The sequence below is a fragment of the Camelus bactrianus genome, chromosome 4 (assembly GCF_048773025.1).
Source record: "Camelus bactrianus isolate YW-2024 breed Bactrian camel chromosome 4, ASM4877302v1, whole genome shotgun sequence".
Lineage (NCBI taxonomy): Eukaryota > Metazoa > Chordata > Mammalia > Artiodactyla > Camelidae > Camelus > Camelus bactrianus.
In genome coordinates, this window is record NC_133542.1 from 72,466,701 (window position 1) to 72,485,276 (window position 18,576).

Consider the following 18,576-nt stretch of genomic DNA (forward strand, 5'->3'; position numbering starts at 1 on the left):
GGCCACAAAGCCCCTCCACACTTAGGCAGGGAAGCAGAGAAGGCAGATCTGACCCTGTTACCTCCCTGCTTAAATCGCAGAGGCCCAGCTCCTCCGGGAGATGGCAGGCCTGCCCCCACTGGCTCTCCCCATTCTTTCGGGCCTCACACCGTCCCGCTGCCTGCAAGGACAGGGGCTCTCTCTGGGGTTCAGGCCTCCTTCCTTCCTCCAGGTTGTCTGGGCCTTGACCACGTTCCCAGCCAGCCTCCCTCCCTCCCCCTGGGCTTGGAGGTCACCTTCTGCAGGCCGCGGTAGGTGCCCCCCACCACAACACGTGACATCCTGCAGGGCCCTGTCCTTGCCTCTCCCGACCCCTCCCCGTGAGGGTTGGGACCGCGCCTGTTCTGATTCCTGGCATCCCGGCGCCCACAAATCCACAAATCGGTGTCGAATGAATGAATTTCGCAGGGCAGAAACTCGGCCTCATTCACTTCAGATCTTCCGGGCCCTCCCCCGCCCGGCTCCGCCCTTTGGTGGAGGGGGGAGGCTCGGAGCGCCGGGGATCCCAGCGAGGGAAGTGGCGGGGGGTGACCTGCCTTCCCGCCCGGGGGCCGATGAGGCCCGGGGCGCCCCTTCGCGGACCCGGCTCGGTGCTCGCGGGGCCGCCGTTCCGCGGGCGCAGGCCCGGCCGGGCGGGTGCGGGGCGGGAGGTGGCGCCGGGCGCTGAGTGGCGGCTCCGGGTCCACCCCTGGCGCGCCGGTGCGGGCGGGAGGCGGGAGGCGGGGAGCGCAGGGGCGGCGGCGAGAGGGAGCGCAGCAGCGAGCATGTGCCGCGGAGCTCAGTAACCAGGGACGACCGCGGCGACACCGCGGCCGCGTCGGCGCCCAGCCCAGCGCAGCTCCGCGCCGCGGCGCCCGGAGAGGGCGGCGGCCGGACGGCCCGGGCCTGCCGAGCGGCTGCCCCGCGCCCCGCGTTCCGCGTCGCCAGCCGCGCAGCCTCGCGCGCCGGAGCCCCGCGCCCCGGGCCCGCGGGCCCGGCGCAGACAAAGGCGCGGCCCCGGCTCGGCCCAGCCCGGCCCGCCGGGCCCCCGCGCGCCCCGCCCCGGCCCGCGCCGGCCCAGCCGCTCTCGCTGGGCGCCCCGACGGGGTCCGGCCCGGGGCGCGGGGGGCCGCGGCCGCTGAGGATGGGGAAATCCAACAGCAAGTTGAAGCCCGAAGTTGTGGAGGAGCTGACCAGGAAAACCTACTGTGAGTGATCGCGCGGGGCCCCCCCGCCCCTGCTCCCGGCCGCTCCCGCCGCCCCCTCGTGCCCCTCCCCCAACGCGCTGTCCTCTCCCCCCCCCCCACCTCCCGCCTCTGCTGGGGCAGGCTCTCCGCTCTCCTCAAAGCAGCCACCTTCCTTCTGTCATTCCCTGCCCTGCCCCCGCCCCGGGTCCCTCGGAAGCTCCCGGCCCGCCCCCAGCCCCACACCTGGCCCTATTGTTCTAGCCGCCCCCCCCCCCCCCGCGCAACAACGCTCGCCCGGGACGTGTGCCGCCTGTCAGCGTGCGCGGGGCCACCCCCAGGCCCGGAGGGAAAGCCCAGCCCGCCCGCGGCCCCCTCTTATGCAGAGCTGTCCAAAAGGGCAGGGGTGCGCCAGGGCGGGGGGCGGTGGGCCGGGGAGGGGGCGCCTGGTTGCGAGGTGGCTCCGGCTCCGCGCATCCGACTGGCACGAGCGCGGTGGGGCGGGTGATTCATGCATCACGATGCCGCCGCCGCCGCCGCCGCTGCGAGGTTGGCCTGTCTCCCCCTCCCTGGCCCTGATCGTGTGTGGGGGGTGGCGACCGAGACTTGTCAGAGAGCTCGTGGCAGCGGTGGCGGTGAAGGGTCCTGGGCGCATCCTGTTGCCTGCAGGGTTTACAGGCTGAATTCTCCTCTGGCTCTGATTTCACCTCCCCAGGTCTCTGTTTGTCTGCCGGACTGGAGAATGGGTTTCTACAGCCCTGGGTCATCTGGTGGATCTCATTATTTAACCGTCCGGGGCACCCCTGAGAGGAGGGTCTGTCAATTTCAGATCTCTCCAGATCTCTCTCCACTTGCCCAACTTCACAACTCTCCAGTCTCCTCACATCTTCAGTTTCTCCATACCAGGCTTCTCCCTTCCCTGAAAGCCTCTTGGGAGATGCCCCAGCATGCCAGGGGTTAATGGCACCGGGGGTCCTGACCACACTGCCTTTCTTTTGAGGGATGGGGAGAAGCACTGCCAGTGGTCTACAAGGGCTTCTGCCTGGGTATCTGACTTGGAAGGAAGCAGGGGCTCTGAGCTGTGTTGGGATTCAGAACCTGTACTTGGGCTGCTATGTGGGTCCAGGCGCTCTGCACCCTCCCTGGATGCGATGGATTGACTGCCAGCCCCAAGCGTTGATGGAGGCTTGGGAGGCAGCTTCTGGTGGTGCATTGCACAACCTCTGCTCCCCCCTTCCCCTCCGCTCCATTGGTCTTCTGGGCACGTTTGCAAGTCTGTCCAAACCCACACTTCGGCTCTGTGCCCCTCACCCCCATGTGCTTGGAACGAAGGGGGCCCTCCTGAGTGGGTGCTAGTCTGCTGAGAGGTACTGGCCCTTCTCCAGTGGAATTCTGCAGCAGGGCGCTCACATTCCAGTAGCTGCTTCTCAAAGGGGTAAGGCTCTGAGGACCAGAGACTCTGTCCTTGCTGCCCTTACCCTTTCTCCGAGGTGGGCGGGCAGCCCTTCCCAGTGTGGCTTCTGTTTTGTGCAATTTGCTGGGCCTCCTTTGGGCTCCCATAGCTGTCAGCAGGCAGGCTGCACACTGGACTTCCCGGGCCCCTGTGCTTGGGGAGGCAGGGGACACAGTGGGTTTCAAAAGGAGGGGTGTCTCCATTGTGGGGATGCGGGGAGCTACCTGTGAGCTGAGCGGAGCCAGGTCTCCTGCTTCCAGAGACGTCGCACGCTGAGCTCCTCACATCACTGTCGTATTCAGTCCTCACAGTGGTCCCACTACCCGAGATCCCCCACCTGTCATGGGGCAGTGCCAGGACTCGAACTCAGGTCTGTCTGGCTACAAAATTATGCCGCTTGCGAGACCTCAGAGATCACGCTGAGAAGTCCAGAGGGGCTTTTCTCCTGTGTGTCCCTTTCTGATTTCTGCTCTAAGCCTGTGAAGCTGGACTTCGGGTGTGAATGCGCCTGGGGGTCATTTTGTCCATTCCTCTCTCTCCAGGCAGATCTATCAAGTTTGGGAGAAGTTGAGTCAACAAAGCCTTGTTAGGAGCCAGCCCCGTGGGGCTGGGCTGGGCTGGGCTATTTTTAAAGGCCTTTGGACACGTGGAACAGTCTCGATGAGGGAGACAGCTGGGTACTTCTCTGTAGAGCTCTTTCTGGGTTTGGGCTGATGGGGGTGGTGGTGGGTTCACAGACCTCCTGTCTGTCTCCCTTGCTGATGTCAGGGCAGGTGTTTGTCTGGTTGTGCTGGCACTTAGTAGGTCTGCAAGTATCTGTTGAATGAAAAGTCTCCCAGCAGGAACAGGAGAGAAAACCTCCAGCCTGTTCTAAGGCCCCACATGGGCCTCCTTGTGACAGGGAGTAGAACCATCTGCTCTTTGTTTAAGGGATTCTGTGTGTTGTCTGGGGTCAAGAGAGGAGCGCTTAGGGAGGACTCTCAGATGTTGGAATCTCCTGGAGAGCCAGTTAAATATCACTTGCCTGAGTCTGGTTGCCCTCTCGGACTTCCCACTCTTAGAGTCTGGGCGGGGCCCAGGAATTTGTATCTTGATGAGTGTTTGTCAAGCAGATCTTGATTCCCAAGAGTCCCAGCTGAAGCCCCACAGCTGGTTCTGGGGGTCCAGGAAGGTGTGAACATCTTCTGGTGTCCTAGGCACCTCGGGTGTCCCACAGCCAGCCACAATGCCAAGTGGGGCTCAGGGTGGAGCCCCAGATGTTCACGCCTGAGGCAGTGCTGGCTGCCATCCCTGGTGGTGATTCTCCTGCTCTCGGGAGAAGACCATCTTGGTGGTCTGTGTGTGTGCGCGCGAGGAAGCGGGAGGAGGTCTCGAAGTTCCAGCTGGGTGACTCTCCCTGGATGCATCTGGATTCAGCTTGGCTAAAACCCTCCATCATTCAGGCTTAACACTGCAGAGCAGATTTTTTTCCTCCCTGCAGATAAGATTTTGTAAGTCATCAGTGCCCCGTAACCCAATCCTCACCCTTCCTGGCACAATTCACATCCAAGAGCAGCAAGAGGTTTGTGAGAGATGGAGGCTTTGCTCAGCTAGGAATCAGACAGCAGTGCTCAGTGTGACCAGCAGCCTGGTTCCTATTGGGTCTGGCCCACTTTTTTCCCAGCTTGTTGATAAGGGTATTGTCATCCCTTGTGCCCAGGCAATGGGACAAGCGAGCCCTTCACCTAACTGAACCTCAGCTTCCTCATCTGCAAAATGGGTGTGCTCGTGGTACCTGACTCTAGGGGCATGTGAAGAGGCAACAAGATGATTCACATATGGTTTAAGATGAGGTTGAGGGGAAGGTGTAGCTCAGTGGTAGACTGCTTGCCTAGTATGCACGATGTCCTGGGTTCAATCCCCAGTACCGCCATCAAAAAATAAATAAATAAATAAACCTAATTACCTCTTCCTGCCAGAAAAAAACAAACAAACAAACAAACAAACAAACAAAAAAAACGATTGGCCATAGATCTAAAAATCTTCAAAACATACAGAATAAGATGAGGTGACTGGTAAGAGGTCCTTAATACGTGACACACACTTGTCAGGGATGCAGGGATGCATGTTAGCGATCGTTGTTAACATTGTTTGGACCGCAGAGTTTGGCTCCATCTTGAACTGGTCGTAAATCTATCTTGCGGGCGAAGTTCATCTCTCCACAGAGGAACGTTCCTACTGCCGTGGTCTTTGTGCCTGGTGCACAGGAGGCTAGAAATGGGGGACCTTTGGATTGTCTGAATCTTAGCAGATTCTTATTTCACATGCTGTAGTCTTCCCCCGTCCCCACTTGTTAACTTTGAGGCTGCCCTGACCTGCTGTTCATTGAATGCTCATTCTGTGCTGAGCACAGAGATGCAGATGTGAACCAGAGAGATGTAATTCCTGCCCTCAAGTGGAAACCAGCCAGGTCGTTTGAAAAACCGAGCCTGTGGGGCTCAAGCCATTTGTCGTGGTCTGAACTGTAACCGTTTAAAGGCTTCTGGGCCAAAGCCAGGCAGCCCCAAGAGGCAGAACCCTCCACCCTCCCTCCCTTCCTGTTCTCTCCCCATGGTGCTCATGGCTCTCCCCTCGGACCCTACGTTGAGGACTCAGAGGAGGTCGCTTCCTCCATGTCTCTCTTGGTCAGCCCAGGCTCTGCCTTGACCTTGCTGGCCAACCTTCAGTCTCTGGCCTTTTCCCCTGATGCCCAGAATGGTGGAGGGAGGAGCATCTGGATGGGAGGTTGGGGTAACCAGTAGCTAAGGCCTCTGCGACCCAGAGCAGAGAGGGGGGACCTCTGCTTGGGGTCAGGAGTCTGGTTGAGAGATGCTGGATATCACCAGTCTCTCTGGCTTTGGGAAGGGTCCCACGAGGGTCCCTTCCTATAGGATAAGGAATAGTCTCTGATTGTCCCTTCCCCCACCCAACTCTGCTTGACCAGAGAGGGCAAGACATTGCCTTGGGGGGAGGCAGTATCTGGCACCCATCTTAAGATAAATGAGAGGTTTGGAGTGTGAAGGGCCCACAACCAGACGAGGAATAAGCCACCCAGGAGGGGGAAGGCTCTGAGGGAGGGAGGTGGTTTCCGCAATCCCTGTGTAGCCTGTGTGCCTGTGGGTAAGACCGAGGGGGCCCACTCCCTGACTCCACTGAACGCTAAACAGAGCAGCAGCAAGAGGGATCGAGTTTAGACTCTTAAAGTGAGTTTGGGCATCGGGGCAAGAAACATCAAGTCTGTTGCACTTAATATCCTGGAGAATGGGGCTGGGTCTTGGGCGAGTCACAGACCCTCTCTGTGCACCAGTTTGTTCATCTGCAGTTGCTGCCCATGTGACTCTGAGAACCAAAAGGGGAGAGTGCTTTGAGGTCCAGAGCATGGACTAGGAGGGGAATGGGTCTGTTCAACCACAGAATCTCAGGGAGTGAAACTGACCTTGGGGGCCAGATGTGCTGGGGTTCTGGCCCTTTCCTTGGGCAAGCCCCGTCTCATTGAGCCCTACTTTCCTCCTCGGGAAAATGGGCATCTCAGGGGCCCCAGAGATGGAAGGATTCAGTGCACTTGAAGAGTTTTGTGTGGTGCGTGGTTCTCAGGGGACTCTTGAAACCTCTCCTGGTGGCAGCTGGTCCTTGGAGGCAAGTCCTCTGTCCTCTAGGGCAGGACGGGACCTGTGGTTTAGGGCCCACCCCTTGTTGAGAGAAGCAGAGGCTGGAGAGGAGCAGGGACCCCCCGGATCCCAGAGCCCAGGCCTCCTTCTCGCACCTGTTCCAGCTCTTTCTGCCTCCCCCAGCTCCATCCGTCCCCACCCCCACCCCAGAGAGTTCTGGCATCTCACATCTCAGAGTGTCAGGTGAGAGCACTTTCTCCTGGCTGTGGCCTTGGGGTTGGACCCAGCTTCCTCTGCTCCCAAAGTTAGGCCCGAGCCCCTCTGGGGCAGGTCACAGCAGTGAGCAATGCAGCTGACTGGTAGGCCGGGCTCACTCCATCCCTCACCAAGGGCCCCAAAGGCCGTGGGAAGGGATTTCGACATTTTCTGAGATGGGCAGGGGATCCATGCATGGAGGTGGCAGAGATATGTTAGATTTGGGTTTGGGTATCATTCTAGCCTGTAGTCCAAGAACGGATTGGAGGAGGGGGTTGTAACTGAGGCTGAGTGAGCGCGGTGGTGAACTGAGGGCACCGGTGGGGATGACGTCATAGACAGGGCCTGGATATATTTAGGAGAGACTCTATAGGACGTGGTACAGAGATTTCATTACCTTGTAAGTTTGGGATTGTATACTTTTTAACTTTTAAAAATCTGACAGTTGTAATGTTTGCCCACGTCATTAACTATTCTTCTAAAACATGGTTTTTTAAAATGATGCATCACATAAATGCAACATATTTTATTTAATCCCCTGCCCTTGGACAGTTAGGTTGCTTTTTTCTCTTCAATATAAACAGTGCTGTGACAAACATCTTGGTACTAAATTTTGGCATGAACATCTTTGTAGTAAATCTTTACACATATCTCTTCTCGAAAATAAATTTCCCCAAATGAATTTGGGGCGTTAAAAGACTGGTGACATCTTAAAAGGCTTTTGATTGAAAAATAGTTAAATTGCTCTCCACAAAGTACATTCTCATTTATATTTTCAGCAAAAGTGGATTAGAGAGTGCCTATTTCCCTGCATCCTTGCCAGCACTGAGTATTACTGTTTTTCTTAATATTTGCCAACTTTATGAGGAAGAAAATGATAGCTCACGGTTTCAATATTCATTTCTTTGATTACAGTGAAATAGAATCCTGGAATCTTTGAGCTAGAGGACACTTTGGGGTTGTGTAGTCCAATGCCCTCATATTACTAATGGGCCAGTTGAGGACCCGAGAGGGGAAGTATCTCTCCCAAGGCCACATGGCAAATACATGGGGCAGGAACCTAGGACTGCTGACTCCTGTAGGGTACCTCCCACTGTGCCGTGATGAGCTGGCCATTGGGATGGAGATGGAGATGTCTTGCTTTCTTCACTGAAGTTGATAAGGTTCATCTTGTCCTAAAAATCTCCTGCTCTCAGGTAAGGAAGAAACCTGGATAAATTAAAAAGAGATTCTTTCTTACTGTCATTATGAGATGAAACCCTTTGCATATCCTGGGTGTGGTCTCTCTACTAGGGCAGAGATCATCATAAATTAACATGCCAAGTTTCCAGGTAACATGAGATGGGAGTCAGATTCCGCGTCGAGGGCGGGACAGCATAGGGATGAGGGCTCAAGGGCCAGCTTGCTCCTTCTAGCCATGGGACCCAGGTGAGCCCCTCACCCCTCTGAGCTCTGGGTGCCTGGTGTGTGCCCGTTGGCAGGCACAGCGACTGACACGTAACAAGTGCTCAGTAAGTACCTTCACGGGAAGGAGGCTGCTTGGCCGTCAGTCAGGGGACAGTGGTTCATGGCCACCTCCCCGCCTCAGAGGTCACAGGGCGAGCTGTCACGGACCCTTGGCTGCATGGGGAGTGAGTGGCAAATGCAGACGGCCTCTGTGGTTGGTGGCTGCATCCTTCTGCACTGGGGGTTGATGAGGGAGGGCTGGCTCTGGAATGTGGGGTTTTGGGATCCTGCCTGGATGTGGGCTTGGGGGATTGGACACACACCTGCCTGGGGTTCTGTCCCAGAACCGTCACAGCCTGGGCAGGGACCTCAGAGTCATATGTCCCCTCTGGGGCTCCGTTGCTCTTTCTGTGCAGTTACCAGATGGTGAGACTTCTGTGGGGAAGCTACTGCTGGGCCCCGGGGACAGCCTGCTCAGGCTCTGGGGCTGGGTGACTTGGGCCCTCAGGCTGTCTCAGCCACAGGCATGGTCCTTAATCTCTTGATGCCTCAGTTTTTCCGTCTGTGAGTTGGGGATAATCATACCCTCATAACACAGGGCTGTTGTGTGTGAGGTTAGAACCAGTACAGACTGAATTTGATGGCTCTAGTGCTCCTCCTGGCTCATCAGTGGTGATGGAGAACCTGTACCCAGCAACGTGTAGGGAGCAGAGGCTGTTGCCGTGGCCAACGTTCGTGTGATGCAGGCCCAGCTCTGTGAGCCCGTGTTCGTCACTGACTCACCCCAGGAGCCCTGCGTGGTCCCTGCTTTTCAGATGAGGAAATGGAGGTTCAGAGAGGACCAGAGCTGGCCCAGGGCCACACATCTGGTGAGTGGTGCAGTGGAGTTTGACCTGGAGTTTGACCCTGGGCCATGGGGAGGGCCCCGTGAGGGTCGGGGTGGGGGGGCCCTGAGAAGCTGTGGTGGAGGGGCGCGGGTGAGCGGGAGCGAGCGTGGGTGCCGGGTGTGGGTGCACAGCCCTGGCTCACGTGGGCATGCTCCGAGTGTGGGTGACGGGGTCACGGTGTGTGTCAGGAGTGAGCGAGCCAGCATGTTGCTGTGTGTGAGGGCAGGCCTGTGCAGATTGTAATGTAGGTGTGCTGGGGGGCACTCGGGGTCTGGGGACGCCCAGACAGGCCGAGACCCGAATCAGAGGCTGGCTGCTCAGCTGCCTGCACTGAGCAGGACCAGGTGACATGGCTGCCACAGCTCAGTCCCCTTCTGCCCTGGCCACGGTGGTCTCCAGGAGCCCCTCTGCCCTCAAGTGTGGAAAAATATCACTGGGAGGAGTGACAGTAATGATGACTCCCGTTTGCCAAGTGGGTACTTGGTGCCAGGAGTGCTGAGCACAGGTTTTCCCTTCTTGTGTTCTCACCACACCCCTGGGAGTTGGGACTATTATGCCCAGTTTACAGGTGCAGAAAGGGAGGCCCCGGCAGGTTCAGGGTCATACCTCAGGCCTCCCAGCTGGTCAGTGGCCAGGCTGGGGCTCAGGCTCAGATCTTTGCCTTGCCAAAGCCGTTCCCTTCCTGCAGTGTGCCCGCCTCCCACCATCTCTGGGAGCCTTGTCACCTTAGAGCTGCTGCTGAGGGTAGTGAGTACCCCATCACTGGAGGCAGTCACGCAGCTGCTGGCGTATCAGATGCTGCCAGGTGTCCTGGATTCCTGGACCAGATGTGAGGCTGGACTGTGGGCGGGTAGGATCCTTCTAGCCGGGGAAGGAACAGCGCTGCTGGTTCTGGATATTCTGATTCCTGCAGGGGACTTGGGGCAGCCTCTCTTGGTTTCCTCTGGGGCAGAGGCAGAGTTGAGGCCTGCAGCAGGTGGCAGAAGGGCTGTGAGAAGCCAGGAGCATTGCGGGAGCATGCAGCGGGCCAGGTGTGCCCAGGCCTTGGAGGCTTTCTCAGCCTGAGCCTTGGGTGCTGACTGTGTGCGGATGCTGTGCTGACCTCACGGAACCCTCCCAACCTGTAAGCTCCGGGACAGTGCATCCCATTGTACGGTGATCTCCGGCTGGGGCTGGGAAGCAGGGGCGGCCCGAGGAGGGGCGGCCTGAGGATGAGGTCATGGAGGCCCAGAGCCCCCACCATCCTGCCCTGCCCATGCCTGGCGTGGCCCAGGTGCTTCAGCAAGTGTCTGTTGGATGAAGGAAGAGACTGAGTCCTTGCAGTTGCTATGGGGGCTCAGAGGCACAGTGACAGAGGGGACCTTGGGGGGTCTGGTAGCAGTGCCCTGGGCTACTGTAAGCCCTTGAGGGCTGGACCCATCTGGTGGAATAGGGCTTCAGTTCCCTGCCCGGCCCAGAGCTGTGCACGGTGCAGGCCCCTGAATGCCTCTGGGTAAGGCTGAGGGTTTTCCTAAGTGCTTTGTTTCGCTTCTCCACTGACTGGAGTGGGACCCACTTGTTCCCCTGACCTGCAATCTGATGGTTTTGCCAGGGAGTCAGAGTCTGGGGTCCTGCTTCCAGCTCCTCTTGCTGTGGCCTTTGGCTGCCCTGCTCAGGCTCAGTTTCCCCATCTGTCCCCCTCTCTGTGAGATGGGATGTCACCTTTTCTCAGCCTCAGGGAACCCTGATGGTGCCACCTGGGAGGCGGTGCTCCCCACCGAGGGTGCACTCCTGATCTCAGGAGGTGGCCCGGGGAAGCTGGCGAGGCGTCCAGGCCACTGTGCTCTGGATTCCCTGGCAGGGGAGGAGGAGGAGGGCAGAGGAATGTGGCTTTAAGGAATGTTTAACTCAAGGCAGAAATAGCACTCTGCTTTTTTTTTAATTTCAGGCTTGGGTTTTCAGCTAGGAAGTGGGTTCAGAGTACCATTCTCTGTGTCTCCAGCCTCCCCTGGCTCCCCCACCACTCTGGCCTTTTGGGGACAGGAAGTGGCCTCCTTTTTTTTTTTTTTTTAAAAGAAAAACTGAGAAGCTGCTGTGGGAACCAGACTCTGGATTTGGAGGCAGACAGAGCTGGGTTTAGATCCCCTGTTCTCCACTACTGGCCTGGTGATCGCTTCCTACTCCAAACCGCTGCCTTCTCTTATATGAAGTCAGGACAGGGGGCCGGGAGCTGAGATGGCTTGTCGGTAGTGTCAGGACTTCCTTCTCAGGGACTGACCTGGCCTGGGTACTACTCTCAGCTCCTCTCATCAGCTCTGGGATCTCGTCCAAGCCCTTTCCTAGGAGCCTCCTTACTTCATCTGTGAAATGGGCAGATGATGATAACCCTGCCTTCCAGGATTGTGGATGGAGTGAGTGTGAAAATATTGGCAAAAGGGCTTGGCACATCCTGGGCTCCTGAATCCCTCCTCTGAGTCTCGGTGGCCTCACAGGGAAAATGGAGCTTGCGCCAAGTGGAGGGAGGGGCTGTGCCCAGGTGAGGGGCAGCTGAGACAGCTTTCCATCTGGCCCTTCCATTTGCCTGGTCCCTCTGATCCTGGGCAGGACCCACTCTCACCCACACCCAGCTTGTGCCATCCCCGCTGTCCCCTTCCATAGAGGTGCCCTGGGCCCAGCCAGTGCCCTCCCCAGACCTGGTAGTGAGGACATGAGTGCAGCCTCCTGCCCATTCGACAGTGGGACAGTGCCTGGTCGCATGGTTCACCGCTGGGCCCGGTCCTAGGACAGAGCCTGGTGCACATCTGCTGGAATGAGTGAGAAAAATCCATAAACAAGCAGGCTAATCATGCCTGAGCGGTTTCCTCCCATCCACCCTGGGTCTTCGCTTTCTGTTTGTCTGGCCTCCTCCTACCTCCTGGCCTGGGTGAGGGTGGCTTGCCACATCTGGGGGGTGGTCTTGAGAAGTCAGGCATTGGGAGGCTGGGCCCCAGCAGGTCAGGCCCAGTGAGGACCCCCAGCCCCCTTCTCACCTTCTGGGGCTGGGGAGATGAACAGGGGTCCAAGCAGCCAGCAGGGCCCCTCCTCCCAGGCCCCTCCTTCGCCTGTCTCTTTGTCGGAACCAAAAGATTCCCATTTAAAGGCGGGCGATGGGGCTATTTTTGGCGCTGTGGGGGAAAAAGCGAATGCTTCCCTTCTGTTCAAAAATATATGGTGGATGTGCTGGGCAGGCGAGGAGCTCCACGGAGCTCAAAGCCCGTGCTGGCGGGGCTCCCGCCCCAGCCCCTGAGGCCCTGCCTCCCTCCATGGCTCCCGAGCCCACATGGCCACGTTGTGTCACTATTGTTTCCAGATCGCCTGTGATGAGGGCCTTGCTGGGCCTGAGCGGAACGGCATCTGAATTAAAACTAACAGTGGCTGTCAAAATAAAGCAGGGGGGTCTGCTCACCTTAATTCGTGTTCCCTCCACCTGGCTCCGTGGAGCTGGGGGTTGGTCATGAGAAACATTCTGGGTGCATCTTGGAGAAGGAGGCCCAGCTAGCTGTGGGAGGACGGCTGGAGGCCCTGGGTGCCCATGATGGCAAGTCTGGCCAAGGGCATCCTTGGGCCACCTGGCCACCCTTCCCTTCCTGGTGCAGAAAGTATTTGTGGAAGAGCTGTCTCGCCCCAAGTCCTGTGGGTGCCGGGACACAGGGCAGATTGGGTGGATGGCTTTCTGGCCTTCTCAGCATTCATGGTTTGGTGAGGAAAGAAGACAGAGCATTGCACAACACTGTGGGAGTCCACCAGGTCTGGAGTGCACCTGGGAGGGCTTCCTGGAGGAGGCAAGGGTAGGGTTACCAGACATACTAAACAATTATTTGCTGTTTATGTGAAATTGAATTTCACTGGGCAGCCTGTATTTTTATTTGCTAAATTTGTCAGCCCTACCTGAGGGAGACGTAGGAGTTGAGAAGGCATAGAGAGGTTTTGGGGGTGGTTTATGCGGGATGTTGACAGCATTTCAGACAGAAGGAACGGCATGTTCCGGGTTTGGAGGCATTAAGCTGTGGCAACTCTGAGGCCCTGGAAACCTGGAGTAGTGGCAGGAGTGTCAACGCCTTGCGTGGTGAGCCAGATGCCTAGCAGGTTAGCCCTCCGGAGGGGCCGGCTTACCCGTAGGGTGGGGTCCCACCTGGAGGGCAGCACTGATGGGACCAGTTTTGGGAAACAGGTGAGCCATGTGAGGACACTAGGGAGGATGGGGGCCCACCTTGGCTGAGGGAGGCACCAGCAGGTGTTGTGGTGGGGGTCATGGTCCAGCCTCTGGTGGCTTCTGGCCAGGGTGATGAGGATGCGGCTGTGCCTCTCTGTGCCCCATTACTGCTTGGAGTCCCAGTGCCGGGGATCCTCCTGCTGCCCAGGACCAGGGCAAGGACCATGATGGGTCACTTCTGTGCTTCCCCACAGAGGGTAGGTCGGGCCCGCCTCTGCCCTGGGCTCTTAAAGGGCCAGAGCTGGAGCTGGACCCTGCAGTGCCACTGGTTCAGGGCACCTGGGGCTCCAGCCCCTGCTCCACCCTCCTGGGCTGGATGCCCTAGGACTTGTGCCCCAGAACTCTCTGGGGACCCTGCTGGAGTTGTTCTGCCCCATTAAGGCTCACGTGCAGGCCTTGGCAGTGTCTGCGGCTGGCTGGTTACACTCAGGAGGGGATTGGCCACGTCCTGGGCAGGAAGCAGAAGGGGGAGTGGTGGCAGTCGGGGTGGGACGGGGTCCTGATGACCCCACAACTGCCTGGTTCCCACTCCAGGTACCGCCCCTGCTTATCAATCTCTAGGTCCTTGTCAGTGTGGCCGAGGTCTCCCTGGGGGGGACGAGGGGCTGTGCATCCTTCCCTGGGGCTCTCAGTGCCCTTCCCCCAGCCCCATTCTGAGGTTTTCTTGCTCTACTGGTTGTGACATTAAGGACTTATCTGGTTTATGCCTGAGCTGTGATGAAGACCAGCCCAGCCAGCATGTCCCATTCCCTCCCAGGGCTGGGGACAAAGCAAGGAAGTGGGGGCTCTGGGTTGGGGGGAGGCAGGTGCTACCTGCCCTGGGATGGGTGGGTGGGAGGAGTGTCCCCCTCCCCTCCCAGATGCTCACCTTATTGGCCCTGGCCATCTTGCCTCATCTCTGGGTGCTGTGACACCTTTATTAATAACAGGAGCAATTGCTAACATTTTGGAGCCCTTGCTGCGCTGCTCCATCTGCCTGGACCACATGGCGCTTCCTGGGGCTGGCACTTTATTCCATAGAGATGTGGCTTCTGGTGGTCCCTGACCTCACCGTGCTCTGCATCGTGTCTGAACTTTGGACATTTGGATCCCCACGGCCCCCCTTGATGGGAAGCCCTTTCTCTTTGCCTGCTGAGGTCTGCTTGTCCTTTCTATGTCAGCTTAAGCATCCTGTCCCCAGGGAGCAGCCCCTGACCCCCTGCTTGGGTTGCATTCTTGCTTTACACTTACCCCATGATGAGAATCACAACAGATCATTAGACAGCTGTGTGATTACGTGCTGTAGGTCCATCTTGCCTGTTACATCAGGGACTTGGAGGACAAGGACCAGTATCTGGGTCACTGCTGTGTTTCCTGAGCCCATATGAATGCTTAGAAATTAATTGTTGCATGAATGAAGGGGTGAAAAACTGTCATTTGTTCCTTCTAACTACCATGGAAGGAAGGTATGGTTACCACCACCACCCCCATTTTACAGATGAGGAAACTGAGGCTCAGTGACGTGAATTCAGTTCTCAAGGTCACAGAGGGACTAAAGAATGACTCAATTCAGAAAAAAGACCCTTCCTGTTGACCAAGTGCCTCAGTGCCTTCCACAGCCTCTTACTTTGGCAAGTGCTTGGAAAATATTTGTGAAATTGGGCTGAACTGAATCCCTGAGTGCTTGGCTCTGCTTGGCTCTGAAATGTTTGAGAGGTTCTTTATCAGGGGTTCAGAGGAAATCCCACATGCTAACCTTTCCCCAGGGTCTCTAAGGAAGCAGAAAGTGTGGTTTACTTCTGTCAGGACCCACCTATCTTCTGGAAGATTCAGAGTCTGGCAGTAGAGATGGCTTGAATCAAGGAATAGTCAGAGTCTTAACCTTGGTGTGTGTGTGTGTGTGTGTGTGTGTGTGTGTGTTTGTATGTGTGTGGGGGGGCAGGGGCACACAGGTAGCCACCAGGCAAGTTCATTTGTTAGCCAGGAAACCTTTGAGTTTTGGAAAATAGAAGTCGCCGTGTCTACTTTCCAACTCACCCTCCTGAAACAAGCATGACACCTGCAATCTACAAGAACAAAAACACACGGAGCATCTACTGTGCAGCGGATGCTGTTCTATGGCTGTGATGTAGGCAGACACAGATCCCGCCCACAGAGCCCCCAGCCATTGCGGAAGGACAAAACTGGGAAATCCAGGCTGTCGCAAAGATGAGAACCAAACCATTTCCTGTGCTGCTGCTCTGAGGCCGTTCTTGTTAACATTTCCACCTGCTCCTTCCAGTCTCTATGTATGTAGCTATGGTAGGTTTTTATCATCTCCACTTTTCCGATAAGGTTCAGAGAGGTTTACTGACTTGTCCAGTGTCACACAGTTGGGATGTGGGAGAGCTGGGATTTGAACCTGTGTCAGTGTGCCTCCGTCTGGGTCACTCAGTTGAAGCAAGATATTAAAAGATCAGGAGATTTTGAGGACCTTTGCCTCCCAGCCCCAGTGGTCCTATGCTGGGGAGTCAGAGAAATCAAAGTTTCGGTGCCTCTTTGAGGGGACCAGACACCGCTGCTCAGGAGTCAGGCAGGTAACTCTCAGAATGCATTTGTGTGATGTTTTAAACACTTCTAGACAAGCTCTGGAGTCATGCAGACCCTGATTTTGGTCCTGGCTCCACTGTGGACTGACTTTGGTCCTTGGGCAAGTGGCTTTACCTCTAGGATCCTCAGTTTCCTGACCTGTATGATGATGATAATCAGAATCCTTGCCTCATAGCATCATTTGGGCACTGAGCGAGATTAAGTCATGCACAGTGCTTAGTCTCGGACACAGACAGTCACGCCTAGTAAATGGCAGCTCTTTCGTCTTGCTATTCCTGGAAGTCACAAGACAAATGACATCTTCCTTTTACTTAGAACTCTTTGGGGAAAGTTATTCAACTTACATTGAAATTAAAATCAATGTATTTTGCAACTTTATTTTTAAATAGTAAAGCAGAGATCTATAAATGATGGAGCAGGGTACAAAATCTGCAGAAATATTTGAGCTAAAACACAAGATTTGAACTATACCTTGTTTCTATGGCTGCCTGGGACTCTGCCCCCAACTCCCAGGGGGCTCTGACCCTCTCCCCTCAGGGGCCCCCGGGGGAGAGCACCTTTGGGGAGTCCTTGGACTCCTCTACCACGTGGCCCTGCCCCAGGGACCAAGCACTTGCCACCTATCTGTAAGCTGGCAAATACCCCATTTGCCAGTTGAGAAAACTGAGGCTTGGAGTGGGAAATGAATCACAAAGATTCAAACTTTATTTGGTAAATCTAAAAGTGAGAAGGGTCACAGCCTCCAAGAGAGAGATGGGGCCCAGGGACCTGGCTCTCCAGGGGAGACACTGCCAATGGACTTTTTGATGGGCAGGAGCTGGATGCTCCAGGCTGGACCAAGCACCCCAGGTCTCATGCACCCCAATGCCTGGTCCACAGCAGGTGCTCACCAAGTGCTTGCTGTGGCCTGGGGGTGCTCGTTGGGCAGCCCCCTTCTTGGAAATGACCATCTCCAGGCTAAAGCCTTCTTGAGTTTAGGCTGCAGAGTCAGATGGACCTAAGCTCCCGCTTCCACTCCTCCATCACTGACCGTGTGACCTCCAATGGGTGCTTTTGCCTCTCTATGAAGCCTCAGTTTCTTCATCAGCGAAGTGGGCCCTTCTCAGCACAGGGCCTGGTGCAGTCTAAGAGCTCAGTCAGTGAAACTGTCTGGAGCTCAGGGGGGATCCTGAGGGGCCCAATGGGATACAGGGGGATTTGCTTTGGGATTTGAGTGGCTCTGAGCAGCCTCTCACACCTGTGTTCCCTGGAGAGGTTGGCGCCTCTCTGCATCCTGGGGAGTTTCCCATCTTGGTGTGGGCCCCACAGCCGGGCCCTGCCAGTCACATGTCCTGCTGCTGCCCCAGTGGCAGTGAGACCCCTGACATTTTATTCTAATACCATGCCTATCATCATGATGGTCCGTCTCCATGTCGTGCACTTGTCACATGCTGTGCTCAGTGCTTTCAACCTTCTCCTCTTGTTGGCTCTGACAGTAGCCTGGTGATGAAGGAGGAAACCATGGCTCAGGGAGGGGAGTGCACTGACCGAAGTCAGCCAGTGACCAGATGGTAGATGGACCCGTCTGTGCAAAGGCCCTCGATAGGACAGAGCTCAGATTCTGCAGGCCATGGTCAGGTCCACCGGGCCTGAGCTCAGAGTGGCAAAGAGCAGGTCCCGGGAGCTGGGGGCCCAGCTGGCCCAGTCCCAGCCCGAGCCTGCCCTCTGAGGCTGGATAACCACCATTCACTGAGTTCCTGAAGTCAGGCCTTTATGGGCCTGGAGCTTCCCCCAGACCCTCGGTGGGCTCTTCTGCAGATAAAGTGGTCCTAGGACTGCTCAGCCATCCTCCTGCAACCCTGGGGTTCTGGCCCCTCTTAGCATGGAGGATGGGGAGCTGGGAGGGTGGAAGGGGAGGAGGGCCAGGAGCTGGGCCTGGGAGGCAGTCAGAGCCTGGTCAGCTGGGCAGTCGCTGACATGGTTCCCTCTGAACCCTAGGACCCCTGGGCTTTGTCAGGGTCTCTGGAATCCTGTGTGTGCAGGGCTGGCAGCAGCAGCAGTGGCTCAGAGGGTGCAGTGCGCAAGGCAGGCAGGGCCCTGCGGGCTGCTGTGGGCCCCCGCTGGCTGGTGCTCAGCCAGCGGCGGGTGGAAATAGTGAGTCCCAGGGAGGCTGGGCCACTGCCACCCCTGTGGGGGCAGTGCTGCGTCCCCAAGGGGAGGGCTGTGGGGGCTGGGGCTGCAGGGAACTCACTCCTTCTGGGTCAGGGCGAGGGGCTCCCACAGCGCCCGGCTCAGCCCGGAGTGCCCGGGGATTCTGGGCGGGAGGCCAGGCCTTCTTTCTGATGAAACTCAGGCGGGCCCTGGGGCCCGGCTCCCCTGCAGCTGGGCATTTATGGAAGACAGGCCTGGGGCAGGGTGGAGGGCAGCGGGCCATGGCTCTTCTCTTCCCACCCCGGCAGCAGCACTGAATGATCATCAGCAGTGACCGTGGTCCTCCCAGCTCCCGAGTGCATTACCGCATCACAGGCAATCTTGCGGCAGCTCTGCTGGGAGACTCCGTTTCACAGAGGAGCCTGCCACCCGCATCCAAGGTCACCCGGCACTTTAGTGCATCTGTGACCCAACCCAGGTTGTCTGGCCCAGAGCGGGTGCCCACCCTCCAATTTCCACACCGGCTCTCGTGATGTCCAGGGGCTGCTCCCCGGCAGGCAGTAAGTCAAATCCATTGACTTCTGCCTGCAGGTCAGTTCGTGGGGTGCGGGAGCTGGGAGGCCTGGAGGATTAGAGAGTGCAGGTGTCCCCTCACCCAGCCCTTAGGCGTGGCAGGACCCTGTGTGTGGGAAACAGGCATTTGACGCTCTTTCTTGTCCTCCCACACCTCCCTGGCCCTTCAGATGTGGCACAGACAGGTGATGTCTGCTATGAGCAG

The 18,576-nt window shown here is 57.3% G+C and overlaps 1 protein-coding gene across 2 annotated transcripts in view; it reads left to right on the forward strand.

The window, feature by feature from the left end:
• Positions 1-792: 792 nt before the first annotated feature.
• Positions 793-18,576, forward strand: part of NCS1 (neuronal calcium sensor 1) — a 50,901-nt gene continuing 33,117 nt past the window's right edge. The window contains exon 1 of one of the 2 annotated variants that reach the window (XM_074362393.1): positions 793-1,226. In XM_074362393.1, coding sequence (XP_074218494.1) covers positions 1,163-1,226 — 64 coding nt within the window. In that variant the 5' untranslated portion in view covers positions 793-1,162. Of the gene's footprint in view, positions 1,227-18,147; positions 18,359-18,576 lie in introns of those variants that run through there. The other variant, XM_045506840.2, reaches the window with a different exon arrangement.